At 37.5% G+C, this 19639-nt stretch overlaps 2 protein-coding genes across 2 annotated transcripts; both read right to left on the bottom strand.

The window, feature by feature from the left end:
* Nucleotides 1–1188, bottom strand: LOC148587366 (uncharacterized). The gene is made up of 2 exons (XM_088512566.1): nucleotides 863–1188; nucleotides 1–631 (listed from the first exon to the last, which is right to left on the bottom strand). Exons 1-2 carry the CDS (start codon nucleotides 1186–1188, stop codon nucleotides 1–3), a joined length of 957 nt encoding a protein of 318 aa, XP_088368692.1.
* Nucleotides 1189–10972: 9784 nt separating this feature from the next.
* LOC132167296 (cytochrome P450 714C2-like) lies at nucleotides 10973–14416 on the bottom strand. The gene is made up of 5 exons (XM_059578215.2): nucleotides 14122–14416; nucleotides 12994–13220; nucleotides 12633–12874; nucleotides 11842–12196; nucleotides 10973–11715 (listed from the first exon to the last, which is right to left on the bottom strand). Exons 1-5 carry the CDS (start codon nucleotides 14414–14416, stop codon nucleotides 11290–11292), a joined length of 1545 nt encoding a protein of 514 aa, XP_059434198.1. The 3' UTR covers nucleotides 10973–11289.
* Nucleotides 14417–19639: the final 5223 nt, after the last annotated feature.

Raw genomic sequence — 19639 nt, forward strand, 5'->3', positions numbered from 1 at the left:
CTACCTAACATGCCCTACAACCCAAGATTGGATACTATTAAGAATTACCCTAGTGTCTTCAATCAATTGCCCATATCGACTCCAGCTGAGCCCTTCTTGACGTAAGGAGTTAACAATTTCAAGCGCATCTGCCTCTAAATAAATCCGTTGAAATCCTAGATCTTTGCAAAAAATCACAGCCTTCCAAGTAGCCATAGCTTCAGCAATAGTGGGATCGACAATAAAAGGCACTGTAGTACATTGAGAAGCCAACAAACGTCCCTCTATCTCCTGGATTACCACACCCACCCCCATCTTCTTGTTACGCTCATCAGTCACCGCATCCCAATTGACTTTTTTCACTCCCATTGGGGGCTTGTTCCATTTCTGTCGCCCAGGACCCTTCAACCTCCCTAGACCACGTTCTTGGTCCACTGTGGCTTCCTTAAAACCTGCCAAAGCCTCTTGTGCAGAAATGCTGACCTGCTTGGGCGACATAAGATCACCTCCATAAACCACAGAATTATGCCTCAGCCATATATTCCTTGCCACAAGTACTACTAACTCAAGATCATCATCACCCAATAACTCAATCCATTTCCCCACTAGCCTAATACCGTTGTCTTCATCAAGGGAGAGCTTTTCAATTTTCCTGTTGCATTCCATCCAAACCCCAGTAGCCGAATTGCATTTCCATAAAATATGCCCTATAGTTTCGGGCCATGCACAGCAAATAGGACAGATAGGGTCCTTTACAATGCCCTTCCGACAAAGGTTCTCTTTTGTAGGTAATAGGTTGTTGCAAACTCTCCATAAAATTTTTTTAACAACCCCTGGGACTTTCATCTTCTATAGCTTCTTCCAAGTTTCGCTGAAACATGACAGTGTGGAGCATTCTCCTTTTTCACCCAAAACTCTTGCCTTCTCAATGTGATAAGAGCTTCTTGCAGTGAACATCCAATTCGGATTACCCACCCAAACCAAAGTATCTTGATGATCGTATGGGCTCAAAGCCATGCTGCATATCTTCTTCGCTTCTTCAGGATTAAAAAATTCTTGGATGAGAGCAATATTCCACCATTTTGAATCAGTGTCAATAAGCTTACTAACCTTTGCTTTTAGAATCCAAAATTCTAATAGGGGATTGAATCTCATAGGAGCTAGGAGTAGTGATCCACTTGTCACGCCATATTCTAATAGATTCCCCATTCCCCACTCTTCAAACTAAACCTGACTTGAGAAGGGCTCAAGAACTAGCAATACTCCTCCATGCATATGATGGTCTCATTCCCATTTCCACTTCCAAAAAAGAGTTATTTGGAAAATATTTAGCTTTATAAATTTGGGCCACTAAAGAATCAGGATATTTTAAGAATCGCCATCCCTATTTTGCAAGCATAGCTAGATTGAAGCTCTCCAGAACCCTAAACCCCATTCTTCCCTGATTTTTGGATCTCCCCATTCTCGCCCAACTCATCCACGCCACCTTTGATTCATCTTCTTTCCCACCCCACCAGAATTTGCTCATTAAAGCATTCAATTCCCTACATAGAGTCTTAGGTAGCAAGAACACACTCATACTCTAAGTAGGAATTGCTTGGACTACAGCCTTGATAAGAATCTCCCGAACCGCTTGGGATAGAAATCTCTCCTTCCATCCACTTAGTTTTTGCCTAACCCGACCCTTAATGCCAGCAAATGTTCTATTTTTTTATTGTTCCACCACCGCTGGCAGCCCCAAATATTTCTCAAAATTATTTGCAACAGAAATTCCAGCTATGGATAAAATATATTTTCTAAACTCACTCTTTTATTTCTGCTGAAGAAAATGGCGGTCTTTCCTTTGTAGATTTTTTGACCTGACGCTTTCTCATATATAGACAACAGCCAAAAGATGTAACTCCATTCCATCAAATTTGCTCTACAAAACAACAGACTGTCGTCCGCAAAAAATAGATGGCTCACCCGTAGCCCTCCTCGAACCAATGGAACACCAGTAATTTTTCCATCCCTTTTCGCTTGCAAAATTAGATAACTTAGACCTTCAGCACATATGAGGAAAAAATACAGAGACAAAGGATCACCTTGTCGAAGACCTCTAGTGGGAACAATACGTCCTTGAGGATAACCATTAATCAACACCGAATAAGTTACAGTTTTGAAACAACCTATAATGAGTTGGATCCAACATTCTGCAAACCCTATTTTTCGCATAATAGATTCTAGATAACACTACTCCACTCGATCATAAGCTTTACTCATATCAAGTTTTATACCCATATAACCCTTCTTCCCCGCCATTCTAGAATCCATAGTATGGAAGGCCTTATAGGCAACCAAAACATTGTCTGTTATTAAACGACTCGGGATAAAAGCGCTTTGATTCTGAGCAATAATATGGGGTAGCACCCTCTTCATTCTATTAGCAAGCACTTTTGAGATCAATTTGTACAACACATTGCAGAGGCTTGTTGGACGAAAATCAGTAACATTAATGGAAGGAGTTGCTTTTGGAATAAATGTAATAAAAGTAGAATTTAGATCCAAATCCATAATACCTGACTGGAGATAGCTCAGAACTGCTCTTCTAGTCTCAACCCCCACCGTGTCCCAGTATTGCTGATAGAATCCTGTAGCAAATCCATCTGGTCCCAGAGATTTTAGTGGTTGCATTTGGGAAAGAGCAAGGTCAACTTCCTCAGCCGTAAAATTTCTCAACAACTGCCTGCTCATCTCTTCCGTGACCCGGACCTCAACATCCCGGATGCTCTCTTCCACCCCCACTGGAGTTATCGAAGTAAACAAATTCTGGAAACACTCTATAAAAGATTTCCCGATTTCTTCATGCTCTTTCCATAAAATACCCTCTTTGTCAATGATCTTGCCAATGTGGTTTATTTTCCTCCGATGATTCGCCCATGCATGGAAAAATTAGGTATTCCGATCTCCTTGTCTAAACCAATTACGCTTGGCTAGTTGCTTCCACTTCACATCTTCCATTGCCAATAAATGTTCAATCTCCCTTTGTAACTGCTTGATAGTATTTAGATTGTCTGGCCCTTAATTTTTTGTAGAGCAACTAATCTCCTTGTTTTTTGTTGTATCTCCTTTTCTATAGATCCATACTTTGCTGTACTCCAATCGGTCAAAGCTTGTTGACACCTTTGCAATTTTTTTTTTTGCTGTCTGCGTAAAATTGTCCCCACCATCCATTTCCCCCCAAGCCTCCTTCACTATATCCCTACAAGAAACATATGTACCCCAACTCGCCTCAAATCTAAAAGGCTTTTTCTTATTTCGTCTCCCATATTTTTTCTTCAATAAACTCACAAACAGGAGGCTGTGATCAGAACTCCGGGCTGCAAGTACCTCAACGACAACATTATTAAAAATAGTACACCAGTCTTTTGTAGCTGTCGCCCTATCAAGCCTAGCTTTTGTGAAAAAACCCCCACGTCTTGCTTATTACTCCATGTATAAGTACTTCCTTGATAACCGACACACAACCATGGATGAGGATTGAAATTCTTAAGATAAGATAACAATTTGCATGATTCTGGCCTCTTAGCTCGATCCGGATTCCCGTAAATTTCCATGAAACAACAGACTCTTCTATTGAAATAATAGCATTGATGTGCCTTAGGGAGTAGTTGTGAATATCTACTCCTTAGTCCTTAGCATCTCTCCAAAACAAAGCCACTCCCCCACTTAATATGACTGGATCAATAGCCAACATATCTTCAAAACCAAGTTTTATCCAAATTCGTTGCATTGTTTCTTGACAGATTTTTATTTCCATAAGAAACAAAAATTTGGGTGTCTTCTCCTTTACCATTTGGCATAGGTCACGAACTATCTGAAGGTTCCCAAGCCTCGGCAGTTCCAGCTTAAAAGACTTATGGCGAGGCAGGGCTAGATTACAGCCTCTGCCATTTCCATAATATTTGAAACCCCTACCTTCATGCTTCCTTTTATCTTCCTTCTTCTTGTAGTAATCATATCTTCCTCTAAAGTCTCCTCAACCCTCCTTTTTCCTAGGGGAACAGTCAATAAGTTCTTGGGATCACTCACCATCTTCCCTTTACGAGCTTGTTTCTTCCATCCCCTGGTTATATGTGATCCATGGATGGACGTTTGTGGAGTTCGCACCCCATGCGTCTCGTCCATAGGGTCTGCATCATATAAGACAACTTCTGTGATTTTAGGATCGGACATTGTGAGATCAATGTCCATCTTCTTCTCTGCACCTTCCACCACTACTTTTTCAACTTCTTTTATTATATCAATACTACTCTTTCCATTATCTACCTTACTATGGATGTAAGCTTTGCCATTACTCCCCTGAATACCCTCCCTCCCCATCATGATATGGTGTAGGAATTGCATTATTTTATTTGTTAGAATATTTGATATTATTTACTTTATTATGTTTCCTTACATATTCTAGTGTTTAGTCTAGGGTTTCTTGCCCACTACTTCTTCTCTCTATAAATAAAGAGTTATGTAAACAAATCATCAATATAGAAGAAAATAATACAATGTAGTCCATTGTTTCATTCCACTCTCTCTCTTCTCTCTCTCTCTCTCTCTCTCTTTCTTCATTGTCCACACTATATTCAACAATATATTTAACATGGTATCAGAGCCACTTTCTTGTGGCATCCAATAAACGTCTTTGACATTTTACGATGCTCCTTCCGGCGACCTCCCTTTTTCGGTCATCTGCGTGCCACCAAGCGGTTTTTTGCTCAAAATCTCATCCGCACCTTCAATGCAGCCTCATCTGGGAAAATTTATCCCAAATTCATGCTTGCGAGGCACAGATCTACAGATTTGTGGAAGATACGTTGCCATCGGCCCTCCAACGCACTGCCACACGCCTACACCAGTTACGGTCCGCGCGTCCACATGCCGCAACTGCCCTTGCCAGAGCTACATGCTCCACTCTAGACGATAGATCAGACGCATACGAGTCCAAATCTGAAAAAATCTCAGCCGTCCAAGCTTCCACGCTCCCTCACGCGCCTCCAGAAGGATCTATTTGTCAGTCACGCGCCTCCATGGTGTTCCACGTGCCGGAAGGGTCTTTCCACGCACCTCCACGCGCGGCAGTGGGAGAGGGGTAGGAGGTTTAGGTAAAGCAGCAGCAAGAGATTGAGCAATAGGTTCAGCCATAGGTTGAGCAGATTGACCTGCAGAGGAAGATGAAGGTGCTACAGTAAATGAGTGTTTTGCAGTAGGTGTTATGCTTAAAAGGTGAGCCCTAGATCTTGTAATCATAGGGTGGGATGGGATTGTTGTAGAGGTCACAATAGGGTTTAGGTCAACATAAGGTAAGTTTGGCTGATCTGTAGTGTGTGGCTGCTGAATTATACAGTGAGTGTAATTTGGAGGTTCAGTAATAAAAGAAGAAATAGTAGGTAGAGGGAAGTTAGAATCACCTGTGGAATGCAACTTGGATGGAAAGTGTTATGTAGCAGGATCCTTGGCAGGAAAAGAATTCTTATCAAACACAACATGTCTTGAAAGGTAAGCCTTGTTGGTGACTGGATCTAGACATTTGTAACTTGCATAGTTGTAACCTAAGAAGATACAAGGTTTAGACTTATAATCTAGTTTGTGAGCATTGTAAGGCTGCAGTAGGGGATAACACAAGCATCCAAAAACTTTAAGTTTTTGGTAGTAAGGTGCTTTGGTGTACAATTTAGACTATGGAAACATGTTTTGGAGGACAGATGTAGGCAATCTATTTATAACATACACAACAGTGATAAATGAGTCTACATAATGCCTATTAGAAAGATGAGAGTAAGCTAACAAAGTTAATCTAGTCTCAATAATGTGCCTTAGCTTTCTCTTTGCAAGACCATTTTGAGTGGAAGTGTATGGATAGCTTTTTTTATGAACAATGCCATTGGTTTTGAGAAAAATATTGGAAATGAAGAGAGGTATACTCACCTCCTCCATCAGATTGGAGTTCCTTGATGGCTGTGGAGAATTGGTTTTCCACAAGAAGTTTCAGATTTGGTATGTAAAGGATAAATCCATGTGAACCTTGAAAAATCATCCACAAACACAATATAATATTTATAATCAGTGATAGACATTATTGGAGAAGTCCAAATATTGGTATGAATGAGTTGGAGTGTAGATAAAGCGACATGGTTAGAAGCAGAAAATGGTTGTTTCTTACTTTTGCCCAATTGACATGACTCACAAAGGATACTTTTATTGAAAATTGAATCTGACATAGAATTTGAATGGAAAAGAGGGAGATTGTTATCTCTAACAACTTGAGTAACTACATAATTAGCAGGGTGACCTAACCTAAAATGCCATACTAAGCATGAAGTTCTTATTTCTAATAAAGCTATAAATGACTTGTTGCCTTTGTGAGACTTCTTGCCTAGCCAAAGAGGATACATACCATTCTCACTCTTCCCTTCTAGGAGGATTGTTCTAGTATGAAAATTAGTGATATAGAAGTTGGATGATGTCAAAATAAAGAAGCATGCATTGTCATGACAGATATGTTGAATTGACACAAGGTTTGCAATAGATTGAGGGCAGTGTAAAACATTATTGAGTTGAAAAATAGAGTTAGAGGAGTGAAGAGTTGTGGAACCCGAATTTGCTATAGTAAGGGATGTTCCATTCTCAATAGCAACAATTTCATTGTGTTGGAAGGGTTGCTGAATGTTGAGGTTCTCCAAGTCTTGAGTAATGTGTGTATTGGCTGCACTGTCAACAAACCATTGAGGATCTTCATAGACATTGTTGGAGTGAGCCACCATTGCAGCTAGTTAAGGAGGTGGATGTCTCCTTTGAAATGAATAGTCATTCCTATGGTAGCAGTCCAAGGCTTGGTGGTTTATCTTCCCACATATTTTACATGGTACTCGAGGACTAGAGTTGAAGGAGATGTGTGACTTGATCCTGGTTATGGTAGTAAGCCAGAAGAAGTGTTGTACCTTGGAGCAGGAGTGGTCTTGTACCTTGGTGTAGCACTGGAAACATTAGTAGAGAATTTGGCAGTAGGTGTAGGTGGTCTAGGGTTGAAGTTTCTAGAGGGAAACTTAGCAGGGAATGGACCACGGCCTTTGAAGGACTTCTGACCCTGCTTCTGTGTAAACAGGGCAAAAGTTGAAATATCTGCAGATGAAGCTTGCTGCTGGTTGAGCAGTGTTTCATGGTTGATAAGCTCCTCTTGAAAATCATCAAGTGTGAGTTGTCTCTCTCGAGTTAGTAGAGAGACAGTAGTAACAAAATTATTAAAGGAAGGGTTAAGACCATTCAGGAGAAAGAAATCAAATCCTCATCAAGAATAGGTTTCCCTACTGCTGCTAATTGATTAGACCATACCTTGGCTTATTAAATGTAATCTTAACAGATTAAGGAGCCTCGGTGGAGACTCAGTAAATGTCTTTTGAGATTGGAAATTCGAGACCTAGAATCATTGGCAAACTTAGTTGCTAAAGCTGACTAGACTTGTCTGGAAGGATTAAGTCTATAAACTGTGGACAGAACCTTCTCAGAGAGTGTCACATTGATCCAGCTGAGGATAGATTGATTCTTTCTATTCTAGATAGTGAATTCTGGATTGAGAGTTTCCTTCTCGCTGTCATCTCTGAGGAATTTGGGAGGGCATGGTTTAGATCCATCAACAATGCCTACCAGATCATAAGTGTGCAGGATAGGAAGAAATTGTGTTGTCCAACCAAGGTAGTTTGGACCTTCAAGATTTCCATTGAATTAGGAAAGTGTAGGTGGAGAAAAGGTTGGTGCCGAAAGGGATGTGGGAATTGCCATTGCAGACAGGTTGATGATAAAGAAAAAGAAATTTCGGGTGTGTGCCTACAAGGGCTTTGATACCATAAAGAGAAACTAAAGAAATTGATTTTGGCGAAATACTTTCTACTGCATTCTCGTTGAGTATAAATAGGTAAGGAGTTACAAGTATAATCAAACTTCAAGTTATCAAGTGTAACATCCCCATAATTAGCCTTGGCTAACCTGGCAGGGTTACTGGCAATTGCCTCAGTTAAACCAACTTGTGGCTAAATGGGGAATCGCCCCTCTAAGAATTTCAGAGTAATGCATACGAAGGTGAACTACAATTTGGGAAAAACTATTTACATTGTCATGGTATAAGTAAAATCCTCAAATTAAAGATATGGAACAGCTAATAACAATGTAAAACAAACTTGATAGCAGCATAAAGATTCTAAAGCAAGGTCCATAGCCACTCTTGGGTTTAAGTGACAAACTTCCTAAAAGGGTAGTAACAACGTAAATCTAACGACTTAGTAAGCAAATCTCACAGTTTCAGTATGATATGAGTTCATTTAAGCAGAAATAAATGTGTAGCTTTAGTAAACATTTAAAAGAGTTGTTTCCCCCGTTAATACACAGTAAAAGTATTGTTTGGTTAATAAAAGAGTGGTGTACTCCCTGCTACAAATGCCTAAATATTTTAATGCAGGAAAAACTAATGCTTTATAGGTTATAACTCTCATGTATGGTCTATCCGAGATATTACCTCTTCTCAGCAGGGTTGGCGCTCTCCTTGGGGGCCTGTAATACAATGTCAATGCCCTCAGTCATTGTATGCTACCGTACATAACACTAGCAGCATGATCGAGTCCGACCTCAGGTGGCCCACATCGCTAATGATGTCCGTCTTGTAATTGCTGCCTGTTAAGGCTGTGCCAGCCATAAAACAACCATTGGATCCAAGGCCTATATAACACACACACATTTGACCATAGAATAAAGTCTATATAGTAAGCCCATGACCATTTATACCGCACGTACCGGTGTACCATGTCATACGATGCATCTTATTATTCAATTAATAAAGCAGTTACCAAGTTATTACGAAAAATAGATATGCTCATATCATTCTCGTGGTCAGTCAACTGACATATCCCACGTTTTTAAGAAAGTGTTTGTAAGTGTTTACTTACCTCGTACGCTTGCTTGAATCCTCCGACATTACTAAATCCTGCTATAATGAAATATAACACACCATTATACATAATACTAGAGGACCCTTACAAGTAAGATACTAAGCCTTATCTAACAAAAGGGTTGCTAGGGCCTAAGTTTCACAAATGGGGCTAAGGTGGATTTCTGACCTCCTGACCATATGTTCAGGCTCAAGGAGTGTACGTTCGATTAGTGAGTTGGCATTCAGCCAAAAGCTCCTAACGGGGTTTCAAGGCTCCTATGCAATCTAGAGGCTACTATAACTCCTTCTAGGCTGTAAAATAAGCACATGCATCATAAGAAAACTCAACATCATGCAATACAAGAAATCAAAGGAGCTTTCGAAACTCTTTTAAAAACATTTCTTGGTTTGTAAGGAAAGGAGTGAAAACCTAACATAACATCCTTTCGAAAACTCACAGCATTTAGGAAAACAATAAAATAATAGTGAAAGTGTAAAATAGGCAGGGTTTACCTTAGGGGATGGCAAGAACACAAGCTTTCTTCTTTCTGTTTCTCAAAACACAAAACTCACAAGGAACACTCACTTGGTGGTTACAGAAAGCTTGGAGGCGTAAGTGGTGAGTTTGAGGGTGGGGAGGGGTTGGTATTTATAGAGGAGAAAAGTTGGAGGCGTTCACCAACTACTCAAAAAAGCAGCGTACGTCTGGTGTGGTCCCCTGACATACGTCCTGTACTATTTGTAGAGTATGGTGTACTATTGGCAGAGTACGTCCGGTGTGGTCTCTTGGCATACGTCCGGTACTAGAGACAAGAGCGTACATCTGGTGGTCCCCACGCGTACATCCTCTACTAAAGACAAGAGCGTACGTCCGGTCCCCTGGGCGTACGTACGGTCAGAAATGGTAGGTTTGGGTTTCACTTCAAAGGCTTCATGGCCAAGTGTGAAGGCTATGGGTTATGCTGAGATCGCTTAGGGTTTTCTGTTTAGGGCTGATTTAGAAGGTTGTTAGCTCATTTAGTAAGGGATTAATAACTTTTTTTAAAACAATTTAAAAAGTTGAGGTATTACAACAAGATAAACTTGAAGTAGAAATAATCTAAGAGAAGAGAAGAGATACAATAGAGGACTTAACACAGAAGAGAGAACTAATTAAATATAACCACAAGAGTTGTGGTTGAATGCAACCAATGGTTGGTTGCATTCAATGACAGAAAACACAGCTAAGAGTTGCAGTAGAAGTAAACAACTCATACCCGTTGGTGACTACGCTCGAGCGCTATAGTGAATTCGCTTGAGCCCACTCATGATGCAAAGTAGCCGTTGGTTATTATGCTCAAGCACTCTAGTGAATGCGCTCGAGCCCACTCGTGATGCCATGCTTGTTGTGTAGATCATCAGGTTCTTCTGCTGCTCTAGTAGCTGCTGGAACATCTGCTGCATGAGCAGCAAGATCATCAGGAGGTTCTGTATTGTGTTTAACACTAGTAACTCTCCACGTTAATTATTTTTATTAATTAAATTTGAGGGCATTACAAGTTTACCTTTAGGTTCAAAACCTAACTTAGAATCCACATTAATTGAGAAATCGAGTTTAGATTGTAACTCCAAGTTTCTCAAGTCTATTTATGGCCTCACAATGCACGTTTTTCTACAGACCCTTAGCCATGTTGAAGTTTACTAAAAGAGTTTTCTTCGTTACTTACGCCTTCGTGAGCTATCTCTCTTAGAGTTATTTTGCGTAAACCACACAAACCTCCACATTTAAAAAACCTTCAAGCCACTGGAGTTCCCAAAAAGGAGATCACATGGAAGATTGGCCATAGTCCTGGAGTTACTGAAGTAGCAGACAAACGGGTCGTTTGTTGGGTGCATTAGTGTGTACTTCGAAGGTTTTATAAGTATAAATTGTTTGTAATTTAATCTTCTATAGATAAGCAGTTTCCTGGATTTAGCTATCCCGATTTCTCTTTTAAAGAGATTTCACAACTCAAACAAGTTTAGACATAATATAACTTTTCATTGAATGCTTGATAAAAAGAGCGCATGACTTTATATAATTTGTCTACTTATTTAAGATAAATGTAGACTAAAACAACTAAGACATGTAGCAGTTGGATGCACATTGCGTAATCCTAGAATCACCCTGATTCACAGAGAGGGATATAAATTGCACTTGGTTGACTCCTTTGGGAATTGAATTGGATTCTTCCATGCAAGGCACCCTTGAATGGAGTTCTTCTTCAATTGAAGTACCCAAATCTTCTACACCATTTCTTTGACAACTTGGACTCGAAAAAAAAAATTAAACATGTAGAAATGTAAACTAGAATGAAGATATAAACATATACTCCAATATGTCACAAGCTCTTAATAAGGAGATTGACACCATGTTCAGGCGCTATAACTAAAGTCATTGCCGGGGAGTGCCTGTATTTCGATGACAAGGAGAATGAGAAGTTGGACACAATTAGAGCTAAAATAATTTTGAGCTCTACTATGGCAAAGTTTTGCCCCAAACACTTACGCGACCCAAATCCAAAAGGCATGTAGACTTGAGGGAGCTTGCACGCACCACTGACTCCATTAGCAAACCTCTCAGGGTTAAACTCCTTGGCATCTGGTCCCCAAATATCAGGGTCTTGGTGTAAGGCTACTAACAAGGTCACGACATTGAAACCTTTAGGCACGCGAATATCTCCAAATTTTAAGTCTTCCAATGCCTCTCTGGCCACCAACGAAATTGGAGGGTAAAGTCGCAATGATTCATGAATTACCATGGTCAACTGTGATGGGTTAAAGGTAAATCCAAGTGAGTTATTGACAAAATGTTGGGTGGTGAATGTTTATATATAGCAAACATGATGCCCCTTCTATCTATATATATATGAATGAAAATAGAAAGAACTTACTACTTTCATCTTGCGAAGCATGTCAGCATCAGGTATTTGACCACCGCAAACTTGGAGCACTTCGGCACGAACTCTGGCTTGCCATTCTGGATTTGAGGCCAACAACATCAATGTCCACGTGGCGGAGACAGCAGTAGTCTCGTACCCAGCAAAGTATATGTTCTTGCAATTGTCTACAATGAACCGATCTATCTCATCTTGAGAAAGGTCACTGTTGGTGGCAGCTTCAATGATCTTATTTAAGAAATCATGCTCTGATGCTCCATCCTTTCTTTCCTTTATTGTCTTGAGAATCAAAGCGCCAACCTCTTTTTCTAGCCTCCATATTTCCCTGTTACCCTTAGTTGGAAGATACCTGATTGATTGCAACACCACAATAAATTTTTATCTAATTTCTGTGTTTATCTTTCATGTCCACCTTTCAATAGCTTCTGTGTTTATCTTTGAGTGTTTACTCTAACAAAAACCGTCTTAGAATGATCAAGTAATCCAACTTGAAGTAGGAAAATAGAAGAACAATTTAGATTCGAAAAACCAAGTTTCCGTTATTAACTAATTTCCATATATAGCTCAGTATCTTATCAACCAATTTGCAGAAAGAAAAAGAAAATTTTAAATTTAAGTAAATCAATAAAGACCCAGAAAAATAATTAAGTGAAAAAGTAAAGAGGGAAAGAGAGTTGCCAAGTCCATGAGCTCCCTTCCAATTTCAACCGACTTTGCTCCTTTATTGCTCCTCTGTTCTATCCATCCAAAGTGACAATAGAAATTGAGATAGAAAAGGATCAAACCTCAGTGCAGGAATGCCAATCTTGAATAAACTTTTAGACAGGTGCACTTGAAGTGCTTCAAGCTTTGAAAATATCTCTTTCCCTTCGGAATAGTTGCTCCCAAAACAGGCTCTTGCTATTGCATCTCCCGAAATGCTTTTCATATATTCATCAATGTGAACGTCTGCAACTCCACCCTCACATTCTATCCTCCATGAGTTCACCACTGTCATCGAGGACTCCACCATTATCTTCATCATGCCCTACAAATTGCACCACTATTGGAATTATATTCATTTTATTTTAACAGCAAACTTCATAATTTAAATAATTAGTCAAGAAAAATGTAGCCATACACGTTCGATTTGAAGCATATATATACCTTAACCTTATTCATGTATAGTTCGGGAGCAAGGATTTTCCTCTGGTGAGCCCATGTTGCTCCATTTGAAGTCAGGATCCCTTCGCCAAACAGAGGTTCAACCGCTTTGGATTCAAAGGAAGGCATTCGAACGACTAAGGAAGTGCATATGCTTATTTCCCTCACCACCTCAGGATCGCTCATGTGCAGTATTTGTATGTTGCCAAGTGAGAACATAAATATTGGACCTAAAGACATTATAATAGCAAAACTGGTTAAAAATATCCAAGAATAGCTCGTGGAGTTGGCGAGAGATTTTGAAGTTGCGTGAGTTTGCTAGACATTGTATAAACTTTGAGGTTGGCAATGGAAAAGATATTCACTTGTGGGTGGATTGGTGGAATCCTTTTGACAAGTTTAGATGCTAAGCTCTCGAGTGTGGTGAATGATTGAGTTTGGTTGTGGATTGGTGGAAAGTTGTCTGGTTTCCCCTAGCCACCCCCAAGCATATATTCTTTTTATCTTGTGGTTGGTAATGAAAAATTGCTTGAATCTTCTTCTTAAATGGGGCTTTAAAAAGTAGGGGAGTTCTGTTTGCAGTGTTTGTTGCTGGGTTCTGCAGAATTTCTGTTTATTTACTAGGGATTGGTACCTGCTCTCTGCTAGACTGCTGTTGTGTTTGATATATGATGTGAGATTTGATATATTCTCACATAGTATATTCTAACAGTGTTTGTTGATAGCCTCCTCACTTGTAGTGTTTTGTGGGTTTCTTTTGGGTGTTTGATGTGTTTGTGTTGGGTGGTTTTAGGCCTATCTCAACTCCAAAAGGTAAGGCTTTCCCTCACATTTGTAAATTAACCACCAACCCCTTGCATAACCGATGTAGTATAACCCGAACAATCTCCCCCTCACACATCGGGCCTTGGGTTGGAACAACGATAACCCGTTTCTCCCGTGAACTGTTGGGCAGAAATTTGTGGGTAAACCTGAGCTCTAATAATGTTGAGTTTGGTTTGTCTATAAAAAAGAGCTTATTCATCCAAAAAAAAAAAAAAAAAAAAATTGTTAAAATAAACAACCAATCAGATTTTACAAGAATATATGAGAATTGAAACTAAATTCTAGCACTGCTATTGATGTTATTACCATATGATTTTCTCCACTCGTCAAAGAATGGAAAGATTGCAGAATAGCAATTGTGGGTTATTGCTTGCTCTTCTTTTTGTTGAGCCTTTGAGGGTGAGGATTTCGTTTTCTTCATGTCACCAATATTTCCAATCAAAAAAGAGGGTGGAGGGCCTCTGATCCCCTGTTTTCTCAGTATTCCTCGAAGCCTTTTTGGCTTCAATATTAGAGCTTCACACATCTTCATTAACGTGGTAACCAAGCCAAGCAAGGCGATTGTGATGATGATCTTAAAAAGAAGCAACAGCTGCTCCATGGCTTTTACTCTCTCTGTTTTTTTCCAAAAGTGGCTTCCCCTTCTTAATTCTGTTTAGTTTATACTGAGAAGCATTTGGGATGGCTATGAATTTATTTTTGTTGATTTAGCTACCTACTTTTTTTTTACAACCACTAAACATACTCTCTAAATATTTCTATAATTATTACCATGCATGAAACCAACTTTAATAATGCTCAATTGGTATGGCGTATACGTAATTACGAGTGGCTTGCGGCCACCCCTAACCCCTATGGAGTGGCGACTCCATAGGGGTTAGGGGTGGCTTTTCGGCCACCCCTTCAATGTTTTTGTTTTTTTTTAGATTTAATTTTTAAATTAAATTAATAAAAAAATTAATATATTGATGTGGCAAAACAGTACATATTTTGTTTTAAGTTTATATTGAGAAGCATTTGGGATGGCTATCGATTTCTCAAATGTATAGTTTACTTTTGCTCTATATGTAGGTGTTAATGTATTTTATAATATATGTGGTTGTGATTTCTTTTTTGCTGATTTTTCTTTTTGTTTTTCACGGCCAATTTTCATATTGAATTCTTCAAAATTCTTTTCATTTAAATCTAAAATTCTACTTTTGTTGTTATAGCTAGCTACTTTTTAAAACCATCAAAAATACTCTCTAAATATTTCTATTCTGTAACAAAATTTTCATAAATCTTTTATTTTCAATGTGAAAGAAAAGGAAAGACAAATGGTATGGGAAATAAGATTAAAAGGCGATATCTTTTACTTTTTCAACCCTTTATGGTAGGAGAGGATATCTAATAAGAGATATATTTAACATTAGATAAAGAATTTGTTAAATGTTATTTATTTATTTTTTTTTTGAATTTTAGGAAAAAGACAAATATAAAGAATTCAATGCGAATGCTTTAATGATAGATCCCATATTTGATCTTAAATCATAGAGGCTAGGAGGACTTATGTACAAGGATGGGGTCCATGGCAACCCCAAAGTTGTGTAAACAATAATAAGCACCGTACATTTTTTACACAGATTGCCCTCCTCAAGTCAAATTTTCTTCATTTTTTACTTGGGCCTTTTCGTAATTACATTTGTTTTTAAAAGTAGACTGTAGGTATGGCTATGTGCATTGGGCATGTTAAGGGAATTTTGTCCCTCTCCTTATAATTTTAATGCGAGTAAAAGTAAGGCCGCCAAAACAGGTAATCGGGTAAACATGATTACGACTTGTTCAGACCCGCGACACAATTACCTTATACACGAACACGACTCGTTTAGTTAAACGGGTTAGTGAGTCTGACACAATTATAACACGGGAAATATACAGGTAACCCGACACAATCCGCTTAACCCGTCTAAAATAACCAGGTCATATCGAATAGACATGATCCGACCTGACCCGACCCGTTAAAAAACCCTTAATGAAAAATGGAAAAAAATAATGTAATAATAATATATACCAATGCTTAACAAATTGCCATTCAATAAAAACATTCACAAAGATTAGCAATTTTCAACTCTATACATATTAGATAGTCCATTTCCATCATAGCAAATTAGCAATAAAGAAAAAGATCATAAAAATAAAAAATAACAAAAACAAAATAATAAAGAAAAAATAAACAAACTCTATCATCATTAGATTCATTACAAAATAAGGTTCCCATGGGCCATTATGCATGGTGTTGTCCACTTGAAGGATCCATCATCCACCGATTCCATCTCATGCAATCAAAGATATAAATTATGAAACACCACAAATTTGCTCATTTTAAGAAATATTAGCAGATTGTGCTCTAGATGAATTTGGAATGTCACAAGAATTAACATCAGTTGTCAAAACTTTCTCTTCTTTGCTATTCAACTTCATTTGTTCTATATCAAAAAAAAAAAAAAAAAAATTAGTATTATTATAGTGTAGTTAAAAAATAATACAAGTAAATGAAGAAATGAAATATGCAAATAAATAATATTACCTTGATCTCCATATAACCAATCTCTAGTGCAAATTGATGTCTCAACAATATTAGGCTTGAGTGAGCTCCTATATTGATCAATCACACGTCCACTAATATTAAAAGTGGATTATCAAGTAACAGTAGAAACAAGAATACTCAAAACAGCATGAGCTATAGCAGCTACTTCAAGATAGCGAAATTCATTTCCTTTCCGAAATGAAAGGATGTCAAATGAATCATTTACAGCCACAGACCTAGGTTCCTTCACATAAATTTCCAATTGATTCTTTTGTGAATTAACATCATCTCTACGAAATTCCAAATATTCCTACATGAAAATGAGAGAATATAAACATAAATAATTAAGAGTATATATATATATATATATATATATATACTAAGTTACTAACAAGATAAGAAATTAATGATATTATTCATCTTTTCCCAAGCTAATGTTGCGCGAGGTACTTAGGAGCTGCTGAACAGTTATAGAGCTTGAACTTGAAAGTATAGAAGAAACACTATTCTCCATAAAAAAGTTTCTTTAATTTCTCATGAACATTCTCATACTGTGTAGAATTCATAACTCCATAGATCTTCGTATAGTAATAATTTATAAGGTGAAGCTTGTAATGAGGATCTAAGATAACTGTTACGGCCAACACTTCACTGAATTCCAACCAATATTTCCCAAATTCAGAGATCATTTGAATTGCCATCAACCTCTTATGCTCATCTTCACTCACAAGGTCTTCCTTCAAGCTCACATAAATCATGGTAACTACGAAAAAGTATAAGTTGGCAGTGGGATAATTAGTACCAGAAAAAGCACATGTAGCTTGGTAAAAGCAAGCTAAAAAACTACTAATATTATCCACATTTTTTCACTCAAGTGCAGCAGGGCAATGCTTATAGTTTTTTATCAGTCATCTCCAAATAACTAAAAGTACGCCTATAGTGAATAACACTCTCAAGCATAAGATATGTAGAATTTCATCTGATTGGCATATCTTGTTTTAACCCTTTATGACTGTCCAATGACATTTGATTCACTGCCTAAAGAAAACTTTGTTTTCGCACTTGTGATCCATTAACATACTTCACGCTATCTCGAACCTTTTGGGTAGCATCATTGATCTCTTTCAATCCATCTTGCACTATCAAATTAAGAATATGAGCACAACAATGCATATGAAAGAACTCACCATCACAAGGAAGGGCATTCTTCATGTTCAATTTTTCTTTTAATAACCCAACACAAAGATCATTGGAATAAGTATTATCCAATGTTATTGTGAAAATCTTGTTCTCAATCCTCCACTCTTGTAGCAAATTATATATAGTCTCAGACAAAGATATACCATTATGTGGTGGGGGTATAAATGGAAAGTTTAACACCCTTTTAGTTAATACCCAATCTTTGTTAATAAAATGTGCAGTAAGCAACATATACCCATAAGTTGTCAAAGAAGTCCACAAATCAGATGTTAAATAAATCATCTCAGGACAAGCATTCAACATAGATTTAACCCTTTGTTTCTTCCTGAGATGCATCTTAACCAAATCAGCCCTAGCAGTATTTTTAGAGATAAATGGTACATCACCATGCAAGTATTGATGTGTTTCTCTTACACCATCATATTCAACATATGAAAAAAGCAAATCATGCTTAATAACCGAAGCAACCAACAATTCTCTATATCTTTTAGGATCAAATTTAGAGTCACTTGCCCCCAGAGATCCTGTTTTTCAAGTTAAGAGCATTTACCCAACATTATGAGTGTTTCTCCATCCGCAAACTTTAGTATGCTTTCTTAAATTTCCAATTCCATATGAACTTTGGGCCCTATATTTAGTACCACACGTCTTACATTTTGCCCATATCTCCGAGTCATTTGGATCAGCATTAGGAATGATATCATAATATTGCCAAACAACTGAGGTCTTCCTATGCTTCTTTCCCTTTTTCTTATTTCCTATAGAAATAGAGTCATATTCTAGGGAATTTACTTCAACCTCATCGTCGTCAATTTCGAATGACTCGAATGCATCTTGAACAACTATAAGCATTGTCCTATAGCATCAGAGTCATCTTAGTATCATTTACTAGGTTAATAACTTTTTTAGTATCTAGGTTTTCACTTTTTTATTTTATTTTTTACCTAGGTTTTAATTCCTATCACAAATGATACCTGACTTATGGATAAATACCGATTTAGCACTTCCGTCACCATTTCGTCAATCAAACTAACGGACTGACATGTGTTATAACAAAAACATGCCACGTGTCCTAACAAAAAAAAAAAATCATAAATCTAATTAAAAAATTTTAAAAATCAAAACTTAAAAAAAGAAAAAGAAAAATATGGGGTGGCGCTACCCCAATGCCGGAATGGGATGGCCGAAATTAGTTCGGTTTAATATAATATGACGAAGGTATTAAATTAGTCTTTTACCCATAAGTCAGGTATCATATATGATACAATTTGAAATCTAAGTGGGAAACAATAAAAAAAAAAAAAGGGAAAACATAGGTACTAAACAGGTATCATATATGATACAATTTGAAATCTAAGTGGGAAACAATAAAAAAAGGGAAAACATAGGTATTAAAAAAGTTATTAACCCTTATTTACTACTACTAACATTACGAAAAGGGAAACTCTTATTTCACTTATTTGATATGACAGTGCTTATCGGTCATTGAATCAGCTATTATTTATTTCTTTATTTTTAAATAAGAGTTATGAGTATTGTCACATCAACCCAATGTAATAAAATGAGATGTAGGCAGGGGTGGAATTGCACCTGCCTAAATTTTTAAAAAATCTCTAAAAATTTTAATTTTTTTATCTAAATTTTATATTTTATTTATGTCTTTGACCCCCAAAATTAAGTTTTTACCCTTAAAAGATCTTCAATTTTTTAGATTTGTCCACCTCATTTGAAATCTTGGTTTTGCTCCAAGATATAGGCGCAGTATTTAACACTTTTAGTATGAAAATATAAATAGTAAACCTTTTCTTTGCTTAACATAATTACTAAATGAGGATTACCTTTTGTTAATATTGAGATGTCTTTTTTTAAGAGGATCCAAGGCCCCAATCAAACACATTGTTTTAAGGATAAAACAGAGCATGCCTTTTATGCATTACATGTAACATGTAACATGTAACGAGTTTACGCACAAAATTTCATGAAACCATTATTAATAATTACATCAATAAATAAGATTAACTGTCCAAAGAACCAATTATCAGCCGGTAGGCTTATTGT

The sequence above is a fragment of the Corylus avellana genome, chromosome 2, assembly GCF_965113065.1.
Source record: "Corylus avellana chromosome 2, dhCorAvel1.hap1.2, whole genome shotgun sequence".
Taxonomy (NCBI): Eukaryota; Viridiplantae; Streptophyta; class Magnoliopsida; order Fagales; family Betulaceae; genus Corylus; species Corylus avellana.

What these genes read in the sequence shown, in the direction of transcription:
- LOC132167296 (XM_059578215.2), bottom strand. Translation starts at nt 14,416, where the DNA reads ATGGAGCAGCTGTTGCTTCTTTTTAAGATCATCATCACAATCGCCTTG. An exon ending in CGAGTGGAGAAAATCATATG is followed by an intron (nt 13,221 to 14,121) that starts GTAATAACATCA and finishes TAATGTCTTTAG; the next exon opens with GTCCAATATTTATGTTCTCA. An exon ending in ATTGGCATTCCTGCACTGAG is followed by an intron (nt 12,197 to 12,632) that starts GTTTGATCCTTT and finishes GCAATCAATCAG; the next exon opens with GTATCTTCCAACTAAGGGTA.
- LOC148587366 (XM_088512566.1), bottom strand. Translation starts at nt 1,188, where the DNA reads ATGGGGAATCTATTAGAATATGGCGTGACAAGTGGATCACTACTCCTA. An exon ending in AAAGGAGAATGCTCCACACT is followed by an intron (nt 632 to 862) that starts GTCATGTTTCAG and finishes GGAATGCAACAG; the next exon opens with GAAAATTGAAAAGCTCTCCC.